At 39.9% G+C, this 24,794-nt stretch overlaps 2 protein-coding genes and 1 non-coding gene across 5 annotated transcripts in view; 1 reads left to right on the forward strand and 2 right to left on the reverse strand.

Moving 5' to 3' along the window:
- The window catches only part of LRRIQ4 (leucine rich repeats and IQ motif containing 4), a 47,608-nt gene extending 40,539 nt beyond the window's left edge, over positions 1–7,069 (forward strand). For 2 of the 3 annotated variants that reach the window (XM_077160984.1, XM_077160985.1), the window contains one exon: positions 6,816–7,069. In XM_077160984.1, the coding sequence (XP_077017099.1) occupies positions 6,816–6,868 (53 nt within the window). In that variant the 3' untranslated portion in view covers positions 6,869–7,069. Of the gene's footprint in view, positions 1–910; positions 1,108–6,815 lie in introns of all 3 variants that reach the window. The other variant, XM_077160983.1, reaches the window with a different exon arrangement.
- Positions 7,070–9,001: 1,932 nt separating this feature from the next.
- The window catches only part of LRRC31 (leucine rich repeat containing 31), a 56,120-nt gene continuing 40,327 nt past the window's right edge, over positions 9,002–24,794 (reverse strand). Inside the window, 5 exon segments of the mRNA XM_077159375.1 lie at positions 9,002–9,033; positions 9,036–9,155; positions 9,158–9,315; positions 21,541–21,616; positions 21,619–21,720. Coding sequence (XP_077015490.1) covers positions 9,002–9,033; positions 9,036–9,155; positions 9,158–9,315; positions 21,541–21,616; positions 21,619–21,720 — 488 coding nt within the window.
- Positions 16,364–16,470, reverse strand: LOC143685305 (U6 spliceosomal RNA). Its single transcript, XR_013176552.1, has one exon. It is a non-coding gene; the product is annotated as a U6 spliceosomal RNA (small nuclear RNA).

The raw sequence follows: 24,794 nt of genomic DNA on the forward strand, positions 1-24,794 counted from the left end.
AATATGATACCACAGGCAGAAGGAACACCTGCAGCTCTGGCTATGCTTCCTGTATTAGTTAGGGTTCTCCAGAGAAACAGAATCAACAGGGAACACTTGCAAATACAAAACTTATAAAAGTGTCTCACTTGACCGTGGGAACGCAGAATCCAAAATCTGCAGGGCAGGCTGTGAAGCCAACAATTCCTATGGAGGGTCTGAACGAACTCCACAGGAGAGGCTCGCCAGCCGAAGCAGGAAGAGCCTATCTCTTCTGAATCCTCCTCAAAAGGCTTCCGGTGATCAGATTAAGCATTACTCATTGCAAATGGAATCAGCTGTGGATGCAGCTGATGTGATCATGATTTAATTCAATGAAATGTCCTCATTGCAACAGACAGGCCAGCCCTTGCCCAACCAGACAAACGGGTACCACCATTTGGCCAAGTTGACACATGAACCTGACCATGACACGTCCCTTTTCCTTCTGTGTAATTCTAAAAAATTTTATTCTAGTAGTGTATATGCAACCTAAAATTTCCCCTTTTTAATCACATTAAAACATACAATTCAGTGGTGTTAATTATGCTCACAATTGTGTGCTACCATCACCACTGTCCATCCTCCTAAGCAGAAACACAGCATCAATAAAGCAGAAACTCCCCAATCCCTACCACCACCCTATGCCCTGCTAACCTGAATTCTAATTTCTGACTCTGTGATTTGCTTATTCTAACTATTTCATATCAGCAAGATAATACAGTATCTGTCCTTTTGCGTCTGCGTTGTTTCACTCAGCGTGATGTCCTCCAGGTCCTATTGCATGTCTCAGAACTTCATTCCTTTTTATAACAGACCTATATTCCAAGGATGCATGTTTTAATTTTGCTAATCTTAAGATAAATCCACCATTAAAAAAAAATCTTTCCAGCTTTGGAAGAATTACTGCTTGAGGACAACTTGCTCACCCATCTTCCAGAGAACTTGGATAACCTGGTGAATCTAAAGGTTCTGACACTAATGGACAACCCCATGGAAGAGCCCCCAATAGAAGTGTGCACTGAAGGCAATGCAGCTATATGGAGATACCTTTGGCTAAAAAGACATAGGAAAGGAATGGCAATAAAGGTACATTCAGCAAAAATTTTTAATACATTCACAGTTGCTTTGGAAGGGGGTTGGTGTTAAACCTATCACACATTGTCCTATGGTGTTGTACTTTATTCATTTAAACCCTGTTGTTCTTGAGGGTAGAAACTCTTCCTTTTGTATCCCCAAGGCTAAATGAGAATTTTTTTTTAACATCAGCCCTAGCGATTTTCTTTTTCATGTCCCTTATCTCTTAGTCAAATAAGAAGCCAAAAAACAGGCAAAAAAAACCTCACAAACTTCAGTCGGTCCCAAAACAGGCTAAACTTCTTCACTATTCACTGAAGTAAAAGAAAAAAAAAACCTTATTAATATAGAAGAAGTAGTATAAGGCCGAAACATTAGAAATAAAAGCATTTATGGATTGAGGGCTAAAGACCAGAGTCTACTTAGCCACTAACTGGGATAAAAAAAACTAAGGAGCCTTGTGGCATGGTTTTCTCACCTGCAAATTGCAAGCAATGGAGTGTCCTTTCCTCCTGCTGGCTGAGTCCATGGAAACAGCAATATCCGAGAAAGACCAGGAATATGTCCACTTACTCCCCAACTGGTCCAAACCGCATCATCTTTCACCCAAAATGATTGGCATAGTCCTCTAACTAATCTCTCTGTTTCCATGCCTACTCTTCCTACAGTGTACTTCCTACTCAGCAGTCAGACCCATAATTGTTAAAACATAAATCCAATCTTGCCACTCCTCTGCTGAAAATGACAATTTTCCGTTATACCTGAAATAAGAGCCAAAAACTTTGGCCTACAAGACCCTCCATTAGTAATCCTCAACTCTATCACTCCTAATGCCCCCTCTTCTACTTTATAACAAGTATTTTGTGATGCCTCCTTTATTCTGAAATTAAATTCATAGGTGATTTAATCTACCAATACACATAATTTTAATAAATAAAATAATGCCCAAACAGCAACACAAAGTAGAAGTAATTTATGTTAAAATATTTATTGCAGTATGTCCATACTCAGGAACAACTACACAGGATAAATGAAAATTATAATTTTTTATTGCGTATTTCCTCAAAATTTTTTGAGAATCCATTACAGTTGTGCCCCATATCTACTGATCTGGTATCTGCTGATTCAGTTTTTGTTTTTTTCCAATGGGCAGTCACCAGGAATCAAACCTGGATCTCCGGCATGGCAGGTGAGAACTCTGCCCGCTGAGCCACTGTGGCCCTGATTCAGTTTTCATTAAAAAAAAAAAAAAGAAAAAGAAAAAATTGGAAAATTCCAGAAAATAAACAAGTTAATGGTTCTAGGGTTTCAAACCACTGCCAAACAAGGACAGGCTATAACGTGGTGAAGTCCGCCAGGCCAGTGTTTGACTCATCTGCTTTTGTCCCCATTCCCACGCTTTCACGCAGTCTACCTCTAGTGCTCTCATTGATCCCATTCATTGAAGTAGGACTTTCGTATAAGAAAGCCCTTATTTACTGTAATCGTGTCTCCAAAGCATAGTGAGTAGCTTCTAAGCCTCAGAGAAGCCACAAAGTGTGCTTCCCCTTGGAGAAAAAGTAAAAATTCCTGATATGATTGAAAAAGAAAGAAAACCGTATCTGGAGATTGAGGTTGGGTGGCAAAAAGGAATCTCTTTGATTCGTGAAGTAATGAAGAGTAAAGACAAAATTTGTGCTCGTTTTTCTGTTGTACTGCTGCGGTGTGTGATAGGCTGTGGGTGCTGGCTGATGCCTGCGGTTTTAGCCGTCGTGGAAGGTCTTGGATATGCAAGCCCTACTGTACCACCTCGAATATTTAAAATCTGATATTTTAAAAATTTGCCACTAAGTTTAAATCATTGCAAGTTATATGGTTTCCAGTGAATTTTAAATATTGCCCTTTTAAAAATAGAGCTGTTAGATCAATATTTTAATATGTTCAAGGGATGCTAATATACCATGATAATTTGATATAAATTATTCAACATCAATTTATAAAATACTTGAACAAGTTCTTATATTATAGGCAGAAATTTTATATCATTCTTTTTTCTTTATGAATAGCATTTCCCTTCTAATGTCCCCTTAGAATTTGTCCTAATGTTATATGTATATATATATTTCTTTTTAACTTTTCATACTTCTAGGCCACAAAAATATTTATATAAATTAAGTTTTAAAATTAAATTTTTTTCTGTGACCATAATAAGGCTTTTTAACTTTCTGGATTGCATTATATTTATAAATATAAATTTATATCTCTATATGTATACCATAAAATATAAATTTTGAAAATTACTGACACAAATTCTTTTAGAAATACCTACCTTAATGAGAGGGACTTTATTCACTTCATTTATGTATTTATACATAAATATTACTTACTACTATTTTTCTTGTACAGATAAGATGGTGTTCACTTAGATAAGTTGACAAGAAGGGAGGAAGCTTTTTACTGTATATTTTGTTTTAAATTACAGTACTTCTCACATCCCTGGACTTCTTCCAGGTTTATATGCCAAAAAATCACACAGCGGGCTCTTAGCTAACAAATCAGTTGGATTTCCTTCAATTTTCTTGAAGGTAAAGAGTTGGAAACCACTTGTTATTGCTTGCCTAGTCCTTACGGTCACTTACTGTCCCAGTATAAATACTACTACTCGGAACGTCCCTTTATTTGGTGTCCCAGAGGTTTTACAGTCCAGAGCAATGTACCCTAGGCTTACTCAAGTGGGTGAGAGATTTGCCTTTTTTTGTAAAGTGGGAAAGGGACAACCATGAAGGGGAAGGTGGGATGGAGGGTGGGCAGTGCTGTGCCCAGGCAGATCTGTCTTAGGAAGGAGTGCACATGGAAGGTGAAGATCAGGAAATGAATTGCTTCTAAGCCATCCCTGCTACACACCTTTGTCTATTGAACCACAGTCCATCTCACTCAAATGTAGACTGCTGAACATTAAGATAATGAAAGGTTCCTGTAGATTTCCAAACTGCCTCTAGGGGGCAACACTGTTCCCTAGAGAATCAGCCAGGATCTGATCTGCTGTGTCCACTCCCCTCCTCACCTTTCCCTTTCTCACTTTACCTCAGTCACAGCAAGACCCTAGGTTATTCCAAAAGGAAGCATATTCCTGCCTCAGGGCTGCACCGCTGGGCAAGTTCGGAGCTTCACTTCATTCAGTGTCTGCTCAAATGTCCTCTTATCAGACAACCCTTCCCTGATCTGCTTTATATAAAACAGAGTAACTCTTCCCCACCTCCATTCATTCATTCATTGGGCCAGGCCTTGTTCTAGGTATTTGGAAACACATCAGTGAACAAAAAAGAGAAGTATTTCTGTCCTCCTACTGCTTAAAGTCTAGTGGGAGGGGAACAAAAATGTTAAATATAAAACATAAAACTTATGCAACATGTTTGAAAGTGATAAGTGTATTGGAGAAAACCGGTTCAAGCTAAAGGGGGACTGAGATTGCCAGAAGTTTGGTGGGAGTGGGGCAATTAATTTAATGGTGTGGCCAGGGTCATCCTTAGTGAGAAGATGACAACTGAGCAAACACTTGAAGAAGTGGAAGGGGTGAGCCCTATGGACAGTGAGAAGAACGCTTCTGCCAGAAGAAGTAGCAAATGCAAAGCCCTGCATTGGGGCTGTCGTGTCTGAGGCCAGCATGGCTGGGGTAGAGCAAGCAAAGGTGGGGGCAGGGGAGTGGGTTAGAAAATGCAGTCAGAAATGTAAGGGGGAGGGGCAGATTGCCTAAGGCCCTATAAGCCATTGTACTTTGGCTTCTATTCCTCCAGAGATGGGGAGCCACTAGAAAGTACTGAGCAGAGGATTTTCATATAATCAAATATATGTTTTTAAAAGATCATCTGGTGTTGTTTTGAGAATAGGGTGTAGGGGAACATGCAAGGAAAGCATTACAAGGCTATGACAAAAATGGCCTTGATCACCTCCTTTACTGGAAGTTGTAAGAAGTGATCTGATTCTGGATATGTTTTTAAAGTCAAGCCAATTGGATCTGCTGATGAATGGATCTGGGATGTAGAAGGGCAGGAGTCAAGAAAGCCTCCAGAATATTTGGCTAGAGCCACTGGAAGGATAAAGTTGCCATTAACGAAAATGGGGAAAATTAAAACTAGAGCTTATTGGAGGAGGGAGATCAAGATTTCTATCTTGGACAGGCTAGGTTTGAGATACCCATTAGTTATCTCAAGAGGAAGATATTCAGTCATTACTGGATCCATGAGTTTGGAGTTCAGGGGAGAGAGCAGAAATGGAGGTAGACATTTGAAGTCTTCTACCTGTATAGATGGTACTTAAAACTCTGAGACTTTAATACCTCCAAGGGAGTGAGAATAGAGAGGAGTTTCAAGGACTGAGTGAATCCTGGTACATGCCAACATTGAAAAGTAAAGAGAACCAGCAAAGGAGACTGAGAAGAAATTACCAGTGAAGTAGAAGGAAAGCCACTAGTGGGCATCCTGGAAGCCAAGCAAAGAAAGTGTTTCATGGAGAGAGGAGCAGCTATGTGAAATGCTACTGGCAAATCCTAAGAACTAGCCTTTGGATTTAGCAGCATGGCAGTCTTGGGTGATCTAGATGAGAGATTAAGAAAGAGTATAAAAAGATAGTATCTATCTATTTTGGATAGATACTATCCGAAAGAGTAGTATCGGATTTCATCAATAATTAGAGGAGAATTGGAGAACTGCAGGTTTGGACAACACCTTTGATACATTTTTGTACAAGAGGAAACTAGGTCAGTGGCTAGAAAGGGAAGTGTGGGTCTTGGTCTGTGTATTTAGGATGGCAGAAAAAACAGCATATCTGTGTGATGTAGGAGTGAGCCAGCAGAGAGGGGAGAGGAGGAGGATAGATGGAAGGCAGGAGAGCTAATGTGGAGGAATGTTCCAGAATGGTGAGAGGGACTAGGAGCTAGGAAACAGGAGAAGCCTAGTTGATTGTTTATTGTCTCTTCCTCCCACTAGAATGTGAGTTATATGAAGGTAGTGGCATTGATATTTTACTGCTGATTCCCAAGTGTCTAGAATAGTGCCTGGCATATTCAAGCACTAAATGCATTTTTTTTTTAAATTTGCCTGAATGACTGGCTGATTGAGAAAGATAGAAATAAGGTCTGAGGATCTAATCATATCTGATTCTCCAGATTCTCAAGACCACACACCAGAACAGAGACATTATACTATCTCTAGCTTATCATTGTTGGATTTCAGAAAAATAATTCTAAGAGCAAAAGGAACTCTTGATGCAGAGCCCCCCTCCTCAGTGTCCTTGGCAGATCCAAGGACCCAGATATGAACCAATTGCCATACTAGCTAGTATTGCATCCTTCACACGGTGCTGCTTCTATCACCCTCGCCTGCCAGCCTCTCACCCTGCCCGATAGGTGCACCTGCACATCAAAGGAGAATACCTCAGCGATCTCGCATACCCTTAGTCAGCAAGCCCCCGTCCGATCAAGGGACAATGCACCACCAACTGGCATCTCCCCTCCTGGCGCCACTTTTCCTTTAAGACACAACTCCCAGAACAAAGAGTTGGAGCCATTTTTCTAACTTCCGCAGACCTTTGTGTCGGTGGCTCCCTTCTGCTTCTTCCTGCTCTCTCTTCCCCAATAAATCTGTTCAGCTTTGACTCGCTGTCTCCTGTGGACTCCTTAATGACCCTTTGCCTAACGATCATGACACCAGCTAATGCCGAGTTTGCGTTTATCTTGTTTTCAGATTCAAGCCTGGTGGCGTGGGACGATGGTACGGAAGGGATACGGGAGATTTGAAGAACTACAGAAAATGCGAAAGAAAGGGAAGACCTCTCCAAAAGATAAGAAAGGAAAGAAGGCCACAAAAGGAAAACCTTTAAAGGGAAATAAGAAATAATTCTATTATTTCTGAGATAATGAACTTTAATAGATTAAGACCAAGGCAGAATATCTAGGAATTAGAGGCCTACATCATTAAATTAAATCAGAGGATTATGATTATGTGTAAAATAAGATATTTTTACCTTTACTGAAATATTTATGGATAAAATTGTATGAGGCCTGAGAATTGCTGAAAAATGATATTGGTGGGCTAAGTACAGCTACAGTACAACAGGACTGGCCATGAGCGGACTGTAGAAGCAGTGATCAGCACACAGCATTCATTATGCTATTCTGTCTACTTTTTTTTTTTTTTTTTTTTGCCTGGGTAGGCACTGAGAATCAAACCCAGGTCTCTGGCATAGCAGGCGAGAAGTCTGCTCTGTCTGCTTTTATTTTAACTTTTAGTTTAGAATAATTATAGATTCACAGAAAAGTTCCAAAGATATACAGGGAGGTTCCATGCACCCTCCACCCTGGCTCTGACAGTGTTGACATCCTGCATAACTACAGCACAGTAACAAAACCAGGAAGTTGGCATTGGTCCAGTCAACAGAGCCTATTGTGCATGCACTTATATTGTGTACTTTTACACAATTTTATCACATGTAGCTTCGTGTAACCAACATCACAAACAAGATACAAAACCACAAGGCCCTTTTGTGCTGTTCCTTTGTAGCTACAGTACCACCCTACCAATCCCTGCCCCCTGGCAGTCACTAATCTGTTTTCCATATTTATAATTGTAGTTCAAGAACATCATATAAGTGTAATCGTGTGGTAAGTAACCTTTCGGTATTGGCTTTTTTCCCTTGAAGGCTGTCGAGGTTGTTGCATGTATCGATAGTTCATGCTTTTTTATTTCTGAGTAGTATTCCATGGTTCCACAGAGTGTTTAACCATCGTCCACTGAAGGGTACTGGGTTTTTTCCAGGTGTGGGTTGTTAACGAATCAAGCATTTGTGAACATTTGTGTGTTGGTCTTGGCATGGAAACAGATGTTTGTGATATTCATGGGAATGCACCCAGAAATAAAGAACATCCACATCACCCAAAACATCCTCCTTTACACCACTCAGAACCCCTGGTCCTAATGATCTTTTCTGTTGGAGTAGTGTGGATTTTAAATCCTACATACCTTTTAACCAGTGACTGTAATACTAATTAATACTGCGAGATGAAAACAAAACAGATCAGATTAAATTTGATTAGAGTATATCAAATAGAAATGTGTGAGAAAATATCCCTGCTGGGCAGTAACTTTCATGCATTAATGAAAGAAAAATCAGAAACTTCAGAAATTCCTTAGACAACACAAAAACTTTAATGAACTAAATAGTTTTAGGTTGTAAATTCTAAGCAAAAGAAATGCCCAGAGGCAATATGTTAACAATTTGTTTGTTTTAATGATAAAAGGCTTTGTTCTAGTAATATGTGTTTTGGTATTAGATTTTGAATTTTCTACCACTTTTTACTAAGATTTATGTCAGTCACATTTATTTCTGCTCATGGTTTATATCTGAGATAAACGGCATCAGAACATAAAATGTCTCATCAAGAAACCCTGAAGGATATTCTTTCTGATAAAAACGTAAGCGGACCACATTATGATATACTTAATAATAATAAAGATAACATGAAATGTTTACATAGCTAGTGCTTTTCACATTAGAATTACGCACACATACACACATACTTATATTAAAAACATTTAACATATAGGAAGAGAGGCAGAAAATTCCAAGACAAGAAAGAAAGCAGATACGTTACCAGACTCTAAACATTTCTAGCGTGCTTTCTAACCATTAAATGAACTGATTATACATCCAAACCAAAACAAATGAAAGTCCGTTGAAAATTGTCATCCTTGTTTCTAAGATAGAGAATAAAGGCACATTCATATTAGACCACAATACACATATATTTACAAAGTTCCTATAAGTTAAAAGGCCCAGAAGGTAATACTCAGCTGATGACCTTGGGATTCATCCATTTTCTTTTCCTCCTTTGGATAATGATTTATGGCCCAGTGAGACTTGGCAGGTTGGCTTACTGAAACCCGCTATGGTCAAAGAAAAGCTTTTGTGATCATGGAGGTAGCGTTTCACTTCTTCCTCCTGGGAAGCTAGGAGACTCCATCTTTTCATTCCTATTTCAGCAATTCCAGGAAGTTTGGTCATGGCATGTAACAAGTGCCTAAGCCGTTTCCACACTCTCAAAAATGTGATGGTCAAAGGCGATTAGCCAGCTCAGTCAACTCTTTGAGGAACTGCATATTTTGGCAGAAGATGGCCCGTTCTACATCACAAATGCTGTCATTGCAGCTCAGGTCGAGGTTCTGTAGTTTGGCCAGATGACCCTGTCTGTGTTACCGATGCTGTAAAGCAAAATCAACTCTAAATGCTGTATATACAGGGAATATTTTCTACTGTGGCTAGTTTCCACTTCCCCCAAACACTTTATTTCCAGAATTAACAATGACCAGATTAGGAATCAAGTATAATTTATTATCTACCAGCTTTATTTTGCACATCCCACCATGAGATGGTTAATTTCATGGGTCAGCTTGGCTAGATTTATGGTGTCTCACTGTTTGGTCTAGCACTGGCCTCCTTGTACTCTTAGGGTATTTCATAGATGGGATTTGTACCGACAATTAGTGGATTGCGTCTGCATCAACAAAGGAGGTTACCATCAGTGATGTGGACATTTCCTCTTCCAGTCAATTGGAGTCGTAATAGTCAGAACTGAGGATTTTAGAGGTCGGGAGAATTTCTCCTCAATTTCAACATTGGTTCCTACCAGAATTTCCTGCCAGCCAGCTTCCCCTGGAAATTTGGACTTAAGGACTTCTGTTTTTATGGAGAGCCCTCACTAGTATATCCTGTACATCTTGAAAATGGATTTTTTTTTCTCTTTCAACCCAAAGTTCTTTTTGTTTCAAGGTCTTGCTCTCTGCCACTAAAGTCCAGGTTTTCCCTTTAGACTTTCTCTAATTAGATGGGAAGAGTGATGGCTCATTGGCTTTAGTCGAAAATCATTTGTAAATAGTCATGTTACTTAATACTTTTATATTGTGCATTGCTCATTCATTCAGTCAATCTTTATTCAACAATTATTTATTTGGGCACCTTCCACGTGTAGAACATATCTGGATAATTTTTAATTCAAAATACAGACTCCTGATACTGGAACTATTTCCCCTTTAATCCTGCATATTACAGTACTATCTACAATGGCACTTAATAAAGAATAGTTAAGGATGAAGTCAAGAAAGGATAACTTCCAAAAGAGGAGGTAGGAGGGAAACCTGTGGCAAATGGCACATAATTTCCTTTTTACCCAGAAGCAGGAAGAGATTACAGAGATCAGATGACTAGCATACAATCTGGAACTGGAAGAGATTTTGGAAATCTCTTCATTCAACTTCCTGATCAACAATCAAGAGAAGAATCCCTTTCACAGTCCTCTATGGTGACCATCTTATTTTTGCCTCAAGCACCCTTTCAAGGTTGCCCAGAATGTTGTGATGCAGATCTCAGCAAGAGGAACACTTTCTTCTGAGCCTCAATCAGCCTGATGGTGACTTTCACCCATGCCTTCCTCAGCCAGATGGAAAATTCAGCTCCCTCTTCCTCATGCAAACCCTTATACAAGAGTCAGGTCTCCACCAAATCTTTTCCATGTAAGGCTAAGCATTCCTCTTTTCTTTCAAACATTCCCCATGTGGCATGGCTTCCAGACCAAGCAGAACCCCATTGCTTGTACTTGTCAACAGTTTGATTCCACAGCACATTTGAGATTTTAGCAGTCTATGCACAACCCAGTCTGTCACTGGGTATCCATGCCAGTGTGTCTCTCTTCCTTTCTGTCTTCAGTCTCACAACATTACTCAAAATATTCTGAAGACATAGCTAAACTCTTAAAGACACTGTGGCAGTTCATTTATGTACCTCAACAAACACATATACTTCATCATAATCTGTGTCTCTGTAAATGTGACCTCATTGTAAATAAGACCTTTTGAAGACTGTGCTGGTTTAAAACTGTGACGTACCCCAGCAAAGCCATGTTCTTCTAATCCAGTCTTGTGGGGGCAGATCTGTTGTTGGGTGTGACCTTTTGATTAGGTTGTTTCTATGGAGATGTGACCCACCCATTCAAGGTGGATCTTAATCCATTTACTGGAGTCCTTTAACAGAGAGACATTTTGGAGAAAAGCGCAGATGCTTGGAGACATAAAACACCCCAGGAGATACTAAGCTAAGAGATGAAACCCCGAGTTTGCCTTAGAGAAGCTAAGACAGGACCCTGGAATCTTAAGCTGACAGCAACAAACAGGGAGCAAGGACCAGCAGACACTAGCCATGTGCCTTCCCAGCTGACAGAGGTATCCCAGATGCTGGCAGCCTTCTTCAGTGTCCAGGTATCATCCTGTTGATGCCTTAATTTGGACATTTTCACAGCCTTAGAACTGCAAATTTCTGATCTAATAAATCCCCTTTCTGGGGATCCAGAAATCCATTTCTGGTATATTGCATTCCTGCAACTTTAGGAAACTGAAACAAAGATGTTATTTTTAGTAATGGTGTGGCCACTGAATGAGGGTGGTTCTCAATATGGAGCCCTGGAGGCCTTCTAAGGAGAACCAGGAAGTCACAGAACCCAGGGAGGAGAGGATATTGCCATGTCACGGGAGACAGATGTACAAGCCAAGGAACCACAGAATTGCCGGCAGCCAATTCCAGAATAAACAGACTCTGGGAAAAAGCAAGTCTTTTTTTTTTTTTTTTTGCATGGGCAGGCACCAGGAATCGAACCCAGGTCTCTGGCATGGCAGGCGAGTACTCTGCCTGCTGAGCCACTGTGGTCCACTCAAAAAGCAAGTCTTGATTTTAGATTTCTAGTCTCAAAACCATGAGCCAATAAATACCTGTTGTTTAAGCCAACCCATTTGTGGTGCTTGCAGCAGCAGCTCTCACAAACTAAGATGGACAATGTGCATGTTTTTTCCGTTTAAAAAATTTGTTTTGTAGAAATTTTCAAATAAGAGAGGGAACCCCCATATTATCCACTGTATTAGCTAGTGTTCTCTAGAGAAACAGAATCAGCAGGAGATATCTGTAAATATGGAATTTATAAAAGTATCTCACATAACCATGGGGATGTAGAGTCCAAGGTCTGCAGGGCAGGTCACAAGCTGGCTCTGTTTGAGGTCCTCAGTGAAGTCTCTAGAGAGGCTGGCTGGGCAATAGTGGGGAGGTAAGGGTGATGGTCTCTTCTGAGTTCTCCTTAAAAGCCTTCTAGCGATTAGATTAGATTAAATGTTACTCATTGCAGAAGACACTCTGAAATAAAGAAAGAAAGAAATGAAATAAGTCATTTCACTTATAATTGATTGTACATCTATAACAAATAAGTAACTTTTATTTTTATAGTCACTCGAACTCTATGGTATCAAATAAGATTAATAGTAATTTCTTAACCATGTGTATGTGTACATTCAGGAAGGAGACACTGATCTGCTAAGAGAGGAAGAGGATTTTTATTTTTCATTTTACCTTTCTATGCTGTACCAATCATGTAACTACCCTATTATATTTTATATTTTTACATGCTTTTAAAGTCTGAGTAGTAGGATTGTGGACTATAGTAATTGTTTTCTTTTCCCAATGGGAAACAAATTTTAATTAAATACTTTAAGTGAAATAAATATATTTAATGTTTTCCAATTTAGTGAAAAAGCCAATGATAACAAAGGCTGATGCTTTGAGAAGACAACATTGATAAACCTCTTGTGGAGTCTTAAAATGACTTCCAAGATTTCCACACTCATTCTCAGAATGATGGATTTTATTCTTGTGTTAGACTATGTGATGTGACACAGTTGACTTAAAGGAAATTATTCAAGTAGGGTTAAGCCAATTGTACAAACCCTTTAAAAGCAGACTTTCCTCCAGCTGGTGTCATAAGAGAAAGAGGGTCAAAGAAGAAGTCAGGGAGATTTGAAGTATGAGAAGGACTGACACTCCATTGCTTCTTGAAGATGAGAGGATCAGGAGTCAAGGAAAAGCGGATGGCCTTTAATAGGTGAGAGCAGCCCCAGGTAAAAGCTAGCAAGGAAATGAGAACCTTAGTCCTATATCTGAAATGAACTAAATTTTGCATACAACAAGAATGAGCTGGAAAACGGATCCACCCCAGAGTCTCCAGATGAGAATTCACCCTGGCGGATAGCTTTCTTTTACCCTTATACCCCGAGCAGATCGTGTAGACAAACTGTGCTAGACTTCTGATATACAGAACTATAAACTAATAACTAGGTATTGTTTTAAGCCACAAATTAATTTGCCATGCAGCAATAGAAAATGAATTCAAATTTAGGCAAACTTGCCAAGAACTAAAGGAGAGAAGACCACATTTACTAATAGCAGTAATTAAGATGGGACATCACTACAGCCCTATAGTGAATTAGATCCTTTTTTTTGTTTGTTTACATGGGCAGGCACCGGGAATGGAACCCGGGTCTTCTGCATGGCAGGTGAGAACCCTGCCTGCTGAGCCACCGTGGCCCACCCCCCCTTTCTTTTTTTAAAAGTTTTTATTGTAAAATATAGCATATATTCAAAGAAAAGAAAAAAAAAGCAATGATTTTCAAAGTACACTTCAACAAGTAGTTACAGAACAGATATCCGAGTTTGTTATGGGTTTCATTCCCAGTATTTCAGTTTTTTTCTTCTAGCTGTTCCAAAAACACTAGAGGCTAAAGGAATTTTTTTGTGTGAGAAATAATATAAATAGAAAAAAAGCAATACATTTCAAAGCACATGCAAAAAAAAATTAGTTGTAGAACAGGTTTCAGAGTTTGGTATGGGAGACAATTCCACAATTTTAGGTTTTTACTTCTAGGTGCTCTAAGATACTGGAGACTGAAAGAAATATCAACTGATTCAGCAATCCTACTCACTTGTTAAACACAACCTTCTTTGTATAACTTCACCATCACTTTTGATCTCTCTCCCACTTTTTAGGAGCATTTGGGTTATGCCATTCTAACTTTTTCATGTTGGAAGGGGCTGTCAATAATATGGGGTAAGATGATGGAACTAACTGATGTTCTGGAGAGACTGGCCCTTCTGCATTTCTGGACTTATGTGGTCCAGGTACCCATCTGGAGGCTGTAGGTTTCTGGAAAGTTACCTTAGTGCATGGAACCTTTATAGAATCATATATAATGACCCAGGAGTTCTTTAGGAGCTGCAGGAATAGTTTTGGTTCAGGTTTGGCAGGTTATGGTAGGTAGCAATATCTAACTGAAGCTTGTGTAAGAGTGACCTCAAGAATAGCCTCTCAACTCTATTTGAACTCTCTCAGCCACTGATACTTTATTTGTTATACTTATTTCCCCCCTTTTGGTCAGGATGGCATTGTTGACCCCACAGTGCCAGGGCCAGACTCATCCCTGGGAGTCATCTCCTATACCACCAGGGAGACATTCACCCCTGGATGTCATGTGCCCATGTAGTGGGGAGGGCAAAGATTTCACTTGCAGAGTTGATTTAGAGAGCGAGAGAGGCCAAATCTGAATAACAAAAATGATCTCTGAAAGTAATTCTTAAACACACCTATAGGTAGACTAAGTGTTCTAGTTTGCTAGCTGCCAAAATGCAAAATACCAGAAACAGAAAAGATTTTAAAAGGGGGAATTTAATAAGTTGCTAGTTTACAGTTCTAAGGCCAATAAAATGTCCCAATTAAAACAAGTCTATAGAAATGTACAATCTAAGGCATCCAGGGAAAGATACCTTGGTTCAAGGAGGCAGACAACGTTCAATGTTTCTCTCTCAACTGGAAGGGCACATGGCAAACATGGTGGCATCTGCTGGCTTTCTTGTGGCTCTACAAAAAGGCACTCTCTCAAAATGTTTCCTCTGTTAAAGGATTAATGGGTGGAGTCACAACTCTATGGAAGCTATCTGATCAAAAGTTATCATCCACAATTGTGTGGGTCACATCTCCATGAGAATAATCAAAATGCTCCCACCCAGCAACATTGAATGAGGATTAAAGGACATAGCTTTTCTGGGGTCCACCACAAATTCAAACTGGCACATTCTACCCTTTGAACCCCCAAAAGACATGTTATTTCCAAATGCAAAATGCATTCATTCTATAACAATATCAGAAAGCCTTAAACCATTTCATTAACAATACAAATACAATACAAAGTTAGAAACAGTATAAAATCTCATCAAAGTCAGTTGCAGGCATGGGCTGTCCTAAGGCACAATTCTCCTCTGGCTCTGGACCTGTAAAACTCAGAATAAAGTTATTTACTGCCAACCTGCAAAAGAGGAACATTCATAGGACACATATATCCATTTCCATAGGGAGGAAGGAACACAGGGGTCACTGGACCCAAGCAGTTTCGAAAACCTGCAGGTCAAAGTCCATTAGATTTCAAAGTCTGAGAGTCATTTATCCTCAGGGCTTTAGGAAGCGGCAGTCCCACCCTTTCCAAGGGCCTACACAGAAGCCTGCCTCTTTCCTAACGCAACCTTGGGGGACACTGGAGAAACCACCTTTTTCTTGGCTCCACCCTCTCTAAGCATCGGGGCTGCACCCAGGCTCTCTTGCCATCTCCAGGCACATGCTCAACCCCTCCATGTGGTGACAGCCTGGCCCTCCCCAAACCCAAGGAATATGCTTCACCCTCTCCAAGGCCTGAGGCAGCATGACTCTTCCACTGTAATGAGGTGGAAGGCCCATCCTCTGAGTATGGAGGGGCAAACTTACCCTCTCCACATACTTGGGTGGGTCCGCTCTCCTGGTCCAAGGCTTCTTGACTTTAGACCCCGGCCTCCATGGCTTTGCCTCTGAAGTTATTTTTCCTCCAATGTGTCCCTTCTCTGACCCTCTCAGTCCAAACTGGCAGTGGTTCTCTTTATACAGATCCCACAACACTCTCATTGGCTTTCTATGCAGTAGCTTCGGATCATGCCCATCAGACATAAGGAGTTTCCACAAATCCTTCCTGGATAACTCCATGTCCGATCCTGGCTTTCTCTGAAATGGCTGGCTGGTTCCACATTTGGTTAAATCCTCATGTGGGGCACCATTCTCTGGGGTCTCCCTTTCTGGAGGCCCAGAATTTTCCAGAACTCCAATATCTGGTTTCTTTGTATCCAAGAGTTCAGTTCTCAGCTTATCTCTTTCTTGTTGCATTTCGCTGTAAGCTGCAAAGAGAAACCAGGCTGCACTTTCCACATTCAATTTGGAAATCTCTTCTGCTAAATATCCAAGTTTATGACTTTTAAAATCTGCCTTCCAGCTAAAGCCACTAATCAGTTTTGCCAGATTATTTGCCATTTTATTTATTAATTTATTAATTTATTAAAAAAATTTTTTTCTAAAAATATGGAATGCCTCATGAATTTGCATGTCATCCTTGCACGGGGGCCATACCAATCTTCTCTGTATTGTTCCAATTTTAGTATATGTGCTGCTGAAGCAAGCACTATTTGCCATTTTAAAATAAGGATCGCCTTCCTTCCAGTCTGCAATAAAACACACCTCATTTCTGTGTAGAGCCTGCTCAGAGGTATCTTTAGAGTCCACATTTCTGCCAACAGTCTCTTCAAAGCATTCTAGGCCTTCTCTATCAAACTCCTCACAACCCTTCCAAAATCTTCCCCTTATCCATTTAAAAAACTCTTCCAATATGTTTGGTATTTGCAAAATGCAGCAGCAACCCACTCTCTCATTCCAAAAGCTGTTGTAGTTTGCTAGCTGCCAGACTGCAATATAGCAGAAACAGAAAAGATTTTAAAAAAGGGAATTTAATAAGTTGCTAGCTTAAAGTTCTAAGGCCAATAAAATGTCCCAATTAAAGCAAGTCTATAGAAATGTCCAACCTAAGGCATCCAGGGAAAGATACCTTGGCTCAAGGAGGCTGATGACATTCAACATTTCTCTCTTAGCTGGAAGGGCATAGGTGAACATGGCTATGTCTGCTGGCTTTCTCCTGGCTCTAAGGAAATAGATCCTTTAAAGACACAAACTAACAAAACTCACTAGAGAAGAAACACATAACCTAAATAGTGTCCCTTATCTATTTTCAAAATTGATTCTGTAGTTTAAAAACTTCCCCCAAAGAAAACTCCAAACTCAAATGAATGATAAACTTTGTCAAATATTTAAGGAAGAACAAATACCAATTCTATGTACTTACAGAAAATAAAGAGGAAGGAACACTTCCTAATTCATTTTATGAGGCCAAAATTACCCTGATACCAAATCCAGACAAAGACATTACAAGAAGAGAAAACTATAGACCATTATCCCTCATGAACATAGAGATAAATAACTTCAACAAAATATCAGCAAATAAAATTTGACAATGTATAAAAAATATGACCATGCAGAGTTTATCCTGGGAATGTAAGGCTGATCCAACACTGAAAATCAATGAATATTCTCCATACTAACAAACAAACAAAAATAAAAACAGGATGGGCCACAGTGGGTCAGCAGGCAGAGTTCTAGCCTGCCATGCCGGAGACCTGGGTTCGATTCCCGGTGCCTGCCCATGGAAAATAAAAAAAAATAAAAACAAGCCTATAACTAACTTCATACTTAAAGTAAATGACTGAACATTTCCTCTAAGATTGGGAAAAAGGTAAAGGTGTCCACACTTCCCATATTCAGCATCATACTGGAAATCCCACCCAGTTAAATAACCAAGAAAAATAAATAAAAATATACAGACTGGAAAAGAAGAAATCAAACTGCCTCTAATCACAGATGGAGTGATTGTCTATGTAGAAAATCCCATAGATTATCTGCCAAAATTTTTCTAGAACTAGGAGAGTAGTTTAGCAAGGTCAAAGGAAAATGTCAATATACAAATTCAATCGTTTTTCTACATACCACAGCAATGAACAGTTAGAATCCAAAAATTTTATATCACATCTTTTAATAACAGTATTAAAAATGAAATACTTAGATATAAATTTAACAAAATATGTGTGGGATCTGTATGCTAATATCTACAAAACATCAGTGAAAGAAATCAAAGATTACTAAAGTAAATAGAAAGATATCCTTTGTTTATGGGTTGGATACTCAATAAGAGTCTCTCTCTGAATTCAAAGTTTCTCTTTGAATTGATCTATTGATTCAGTGCAATCCTAATAAAAATTCCAACAGGGTCTTTTGTAGGAATCAACAAGCTGACTCTAAAATTTATATGGAAAGGCCAGAATAACCTAAAATTTGAAAAGAAAAAAGTTAGAGGGCTCATACTACCCAATTTCAAGACTCTTTATAAAGATTCAATAATCAAGACAGTATGGTATTGGTCAAAGCCCAGACACGTAAATCAATGGAACCAATGAGAGTCCAGGAATAGACCCATACAAATATGGCCAATTGATTTTTTTATTTTTTAATTAATTTTTAAATTTTTAAAAAAAACATGACAAGAAAGAAACACAAACATTCTTAACATATGATCATTCCATTCTACATATATAATCCAATTCACAATATCATCACATAGTTGCCCATTCATCATCATGATCATTTCTTAGAACATTTGCATCAATTCAGAAAAAGAAATAAAAAGACAACAGAAAAAAATTTATACATACCATACCCCTCACCCCTTCCTTTCATCGATCACTAGCATTTCAATCTAAGTTTATTTTACCATTTTGTTCCCCCTATTATTTATTTTTATTCCATATGTTTTACTCATCTGTTCATAAGATAGAAAAAAGGAACATCGGACAGGTTTTCACAGTCACACAGTCACATTGTGAAAGCTATATCATTATACAATCATCTCCAAGTGGCCAACTGATTTTTGACAAAAGTGCAAAGGCAATTCAACAGAGAAAGGTTAGTTTTTTCAATTAATGGTGCTTGAACAATTGTATAGCCATCCAAAAACATTACTCTCTATCCATCTCACAACTTGTACAAAAGTTAATACAAAATGGATGATAAGGCAAAATGTAAAACATAAAATATGAAATTTCTAGAAGAAAAAATGGTAACAATCTTTGAGAACTTGGGTTTTGCATAGCTCTAAGATGCAACACAAAACAAAGTTCAATCCATGAAATAAAAAACTGATAAACTTCACAATAATTGAAAATTTGCTCTGCCAAAGACACAGTTAAAAGAATGAAAAGACGAGGCAAAAGAGTAGAGCAGACACTTCACCAAAAAAACATGCAGTTGACAAACAAGCACATAAAAACAATGTCTACTGTCATTAGTCATTAGGAAATGCAAATTAAAAATCACATTTTTTCTTCATCTTCTAATTACAGTCAGCTCTGCTATAATACTTGTTTTGTAAATGCAAATTTGTTCCAACTGATGGAAATAGCAGGGAACAATTTGAGCATAATTTCACATTTGCTTGTGCACAATTCATCCAGTAGAAACACTAGGTGAAGGCAGAAAACTGCACCCAGCTGGACAGAGCTGCAGACGGAAATGTATAGAATGCGCACACGCACGCACTTCACCGAACAACGCACCTCACCTAGCCACATCTGGAGTTAGAACTTATCTTTTCATTTTTGATAACCCTCCTTATCCTCTCAACCAATTTTGTACTGCTCCTCTCTGTTCTCTGTTCTTTCTATCTTCGTTTGTTCTCTCCCTCTTGCGCATTGAGTGGCAAGCCTGGGGACCAGTAGGCCAGCAGGAGAGCTGTCTGCCCACTTCCACAGGCAAACCGCAGGACTTTTTTACTTGCTTGCAACATCATCTATTTCTTAACCATTTAACGCATATCAAACCGTACTACCATATTTATTCATTTCCTATTTTTTTAAATGCCACTGAATGATGTTTTTGAGGATTGTTCTTCTAGCCCTGATTTCCTGCAAGTCCTGTGGTTTTCATTGTGCGATTTTTCCATTGTGCGGTGATTTTTTAATGCATATCACAAACAGAGCTGGCTGTATTTACACAGAAAACACAAGTGCGAGGACTGGGGTGACTGCTCTGGACCCTTCATTTGGAGAGGTGATCATTGCTTCAGAGATCTGGTAGCTGATGGCCAAACATTAATGGAGTCCAAACATTAATGGAAAAGCAGGGATGTCTCAAATGTATTGTTTCCCATTGGGAGGTGGACGCATTGAAGTGATTTTAGGGGGTATTTGGGTAAAATATTATATAACCTGGAATCCCACAGTGCAAAATTTATTCCTTATTCAATTCTCTTTCCATCTTTCTAAATTGGCACAGAGAACATTTCATATTGGTGCTATAGTATGCCTTTAAACACTCTCATCTCCTTTTCCTACCAAAGAGAGAACAAGCCTCTATGCAGAGCCTTCAGCTGGCAGCTGCCTAATAATGTCCATGACCAGCGATACCCATGTTTCAGCTGTGATCAACATTTCTTTTTTTTATATACCACTTTTTTCTTTTTTTAATTTAAAACAGTATAACCAAGTGACATACTAGATAACAATGTTACATTCCAATGGTGCATGTTTAATGATTCAGGCATGGATGATTAAAAACCCCAATACTTATCTCAGCATTCCCTACAAAATGCCCTCTCTTGTTTTATGCAGAGGAGAGGGGGAGGGGACGCATTGCAGGTAAGGGAGAGGAGTGAGGAAGGAATGGCACTGTCTGGGTGGAAAAGCAAGAAGCAGTGATCATTGGGAGGTTTTCAGGTTCTCAAACCTGTGGAACAGGTCGTAAGTAAGTAAATAAATAAATACATTTGAGCCAAAGGGTCCATTTCAAGAAAAAATTAATCATGCGGATACCATGTGGACAGGGCAACATTTGTGAAGGTAGAATGTAGATGAGGGAAGAGTGAGCAAGGCTGAGCTGGCATAGGGAGCGCCAGGACTCTCGTGTCTGGGGCAGGTGTGGGACAGAGGCACCTGGGCGGGCGGGGGACGGAGTAGGGGGAACCTGTGTCCAGCCCCTCTGATGAAACCTGTGTCCAGCCCACCTGTGTCCAACCCACCTGTGTCCAGCCCCTCTGATGAAACACTGCCTTTTTTCTTTTTTTGGCTCTGGAATTGCCCTCACTTTTTTGAAAAAAACAACCAAACAGGAGTATTTAATTAAAAAAATAAGCAAGTCACCCAGGACCCAACCGAGGGAGCAGAGTTACCCGCAAAAGGGTGAAGCGCGGCGGACTGGCTCTGACTTTGGATTCAGGCTGAAGGCACAGCCTCCCTACTAGGCCCTCGCCTGCAAACTGGAAGACGAGTGTAGTGCAGCTGAGCCCCCTCCAAAGGCCCCCAAACACATGATTCCACCAAAGGCTTGAAGAGGGGATCCTCACGGAGCGGGCAGGAACCGCAAATGAGACTCAAGGGTAGGCAGGGTCCACAAGTGGGAGCAGGAGAGGACATGGCGTGGCACCTCCCACGCCCCCCGGGGTGGGGGGCGGGCCCTCACGGGGACACTGGGACCCACAGCGGTGCCTGCCCGGGACGAGTCACCCTCCCTGCCCGCCTTTCCCGCCTTCCTTGCCCTCCTGCGCCTGCGCTCTGCAGGGAAGGCTCACCTGGCTCTGCACGCCTAGACCGCTTTACAGTAGTAGATTCGGACCCAGGAGAACCACGGCCTCTGCCGCCAGGGAACAGCTGCTTAGCCTCGGCACTTGGACGTAGAAAGCTTTAGTGTTTCCAGAAGTAGCTTCAAGTTTCCACCAACACACTTATTCCAAGAAAGGTTAAGTATTTCCAGGGCAGGGAGGTGCATGGAGGCTTCAGCTAAAAGTGATCATGATAAGAAAAGCAGTAATTGAGGCTTCCTGATCGATCACAGACCTCGGGTTTGAGGAACATAAACTGGGGCAATGTATTAATATCACTTGGGTTGAGAAAATTGTGGGGGATGGTTCCTGCTGCCTGAAATTCATGGCCTCAATTTATGTTGCTATGTTTATTTGGGGGGCAGCGTGGGAAACTTGAGAAGAGTAAAACTTGATGAAATAGAATTCACTGTCAACTGGGGTTTCCTTCCTTCACTTCACATTTAGGAAGGAGAAAGAGGCAAAGGGTTTGGGACAGCTAAGTCAAGATGTCGGGGTGTGTCCTGGTTGATATGCAGGACTCTGAACAGTTGTCACTGAAATTCAGAGGCAGGGCCAAACCGCCCAGGACTGGGAAACAGCAAAGTGTATTTGTGTTTATTTAACTGTCATGACTAATGCAAGGAAGTGAACTAAGGTGCTTCAGAGAGATTTTTAAAGAAAATTAAAAGATTTTCTGCTTGATTCTCAGTTGCCCCCAAAGTTAAAATTAACCTAAACAAGTTATTCTGAAGCATAATGGTCAATTATATTTTAAACTATTCTGCTTTTTTCCCAAAGAATAATATGTAATTAAGGCACAAATGATATTTTCTTAAATATTATCTAATAAGAAAATCCTACTCATGTGGCATAGAGACCTATTAAGAAGAAGGAATGGAGCTTTTTTCCATTTTCTTTAGAAGTGATGTAGATAGATATGTGTTTACTAAATTTACATCCTAATTGAAATTGAATGGTAGATATATGACATGATGTAATTTAGGGTAGCCTCTACTTGCTTTTGATTATTGATCTTTGGAGGGTTACAGCTATGTCTGGAAGGAGCTGTTATTGTTGATGGCTGCAATTTTAAAAAATAATTAGATTTGTTGCAGGTTTACGGAAAAATCATGCCAAAAATAGAGAGTTCCCATATACACCCTCTCCCTATTATTAGCCCCTTGTATTAGTATGGAATGTTTGTCAAAATCAATGAAAGAACATTTTTATAATTGCACTGTTAACTACAGTCCATGTTTACATTAGGTTTCATGTGTTGTCAAGTCTTATAGTTTTTTTTAAATTTTATTCTAGTAACATATGTATAACTTAAAATTCCCCCTTTTAACCACAATCTAATATATAATTCGGTGCTGTTAATTATGTTAAAGGGCTGTTTTTTTTAAAACATTTAAAATATTTTTTCTAAAAAAATTCAAATTTTTCCAACCAGGAAGCATATTTATGACACATCATATGCCTGCAAATGTATTTTTGGGGGGGGTGCTGCATGGTCTGGGAATCGAACCTGGGTCTCCCACATGGAAGACAGGCATTCTAACCACTGAACTACCCGTGCACACCCTGCAAATGTATTTTTAATGGAACTTTAACTGAATATTAGTCTGAGCATTGGAATTTGTTGTGCACGTGTGTGTGCTTGTGTTTGCGTGTGTGTGTGTATTAATGATTTGGAGAATTCCATACCCCTTTATTTACTTACTTACGTACCTAATATGTAGAGTATACTTATAGCGTGCTTTGTGTTTGAAATGAAGAATAAGCACAATCCCTGCCCTTCAGGAGGTGACGTTCTGGGGGAAATACTGACATTCAATAAGCACACAAATAAATGCATAATAAATTCTAATAAAGGTTATAAAGAAAAAGCCCAGGAGCTCTTAATTTAGATAGGGAGGTAGGTGCTGACTTAAAAAGGAACATTTACACTGAGACCTGAAAAATGAGTCATAGTTCATCACAAGGCTGGGGGGTGTGGGGGCTGGAGGGGGCAGGTAGGACATTCCAGAGAACAAGAAGTTCTCAAGACAGGAGAGGGACTGGTAATATGAAGGCAAAGAGAGAAGCCCACTGAAGCTGGGTTCATGGAGAAATGGGCAGAGGGGCCAAGAGCTACAACAGCCAGATCACCCAGGCCTTTTAGAGAACAGAAGGGAATTTGGATTTTATCTGAGGTACAATGGGGAGCTATTGACTTTCTTTCAACTGGACAGTGATAAGATACAACTTACTTTTAAAAATGAAAGTTAGAGACTCTTGCCCCATAAAAATATTAACGACTATCATTTACTCTGTGCTAGCCACTTTTCCAAGAACTTTACATGGATGAACCCATTTAATTCTAACAACCCTAACAGGTACGTACCACTGTCATTCCATTTTACATTTTACAGATGAAGAGACTGAAGCTCAGAGATGTGAACTACCTAAGATCACATACACAAACTCACAAGAGCTAGAGACAGGATTTGAATTCAAGCGGTCTGAATCTAGATGCTTTGGAGCAAGAAAAAAAGTAAGTTGTATCTTATCACTGTCCAGTTGAAAGAAAGTCAATAGCTCCCCATTGTACCTCAGATAAAATCCAAATTCCCTTCTGTTCTCTAAAAGGCCTGGGTGATCTGGCTGTTGTAGCTCTTGGCCCCTCTGCCCATTTCTCCATGAACCCAGCTTCAGTGGGCTTCTCTCTTTGCCTTCATATTACCAGTCCCTCTCCTGTCTTGAGAACTTCTTGTTCTCTGGAATGTCCTACCTGCCCCCTCCAGCCCCCACACCCCCCAGCCTTGTGATGAACTATGACTCATTTTTCAGGTCTCAGTGTAAATGTTCCTTTTTAAGTCAGCACCTACCTCCCTATCTAAATTAAGAGCTCCTGGGCTTTTTCTTTATAACCTTTATTAGAATTTATTATGCACACACACACACACACACACAAATTCAATTTTAGGAAGTTCCAGCCCCCCACCCCTCGCCCCCCAAAGCACATCTGTGGACTCCAGCTGCTTTCCCCTATCCGGACACGTGGGCGATTAGATGAGCGGTGCTTGGGGTGGGGCTGGAGCAGTGACCAGCAAAGACCAGGTCCACCTGAGTTGAAGTCAATACTTAGGCTGACAAGGAGAGGAAGAGTACCCAAAATGCAGAGCTCCTAGAATCAGGGGTAAGCAATATGCATTCAACTTTACCCATGGAAATGATAAAGAACATGTCTTTGTCTGGTCCATAGTGTAATTCATTTTTAAGGAAGTG

This window comes from Tamandua tetradactyla, chromosome 5 (assembly GCF_023851605.1).
Source record: "Tamandua tetradactyla isolate mTamTet1 chromosome 5, mTamTet1.pri, whole genome shotgun sequence".
NCBI classification, from domain to species: domain Eukaryota; kingdom Metazoa; phylum Chordata; class Mammalia; order Pilosa; family Myrmecophagidae; genus Tamandua; species Tamandua tetradactyla.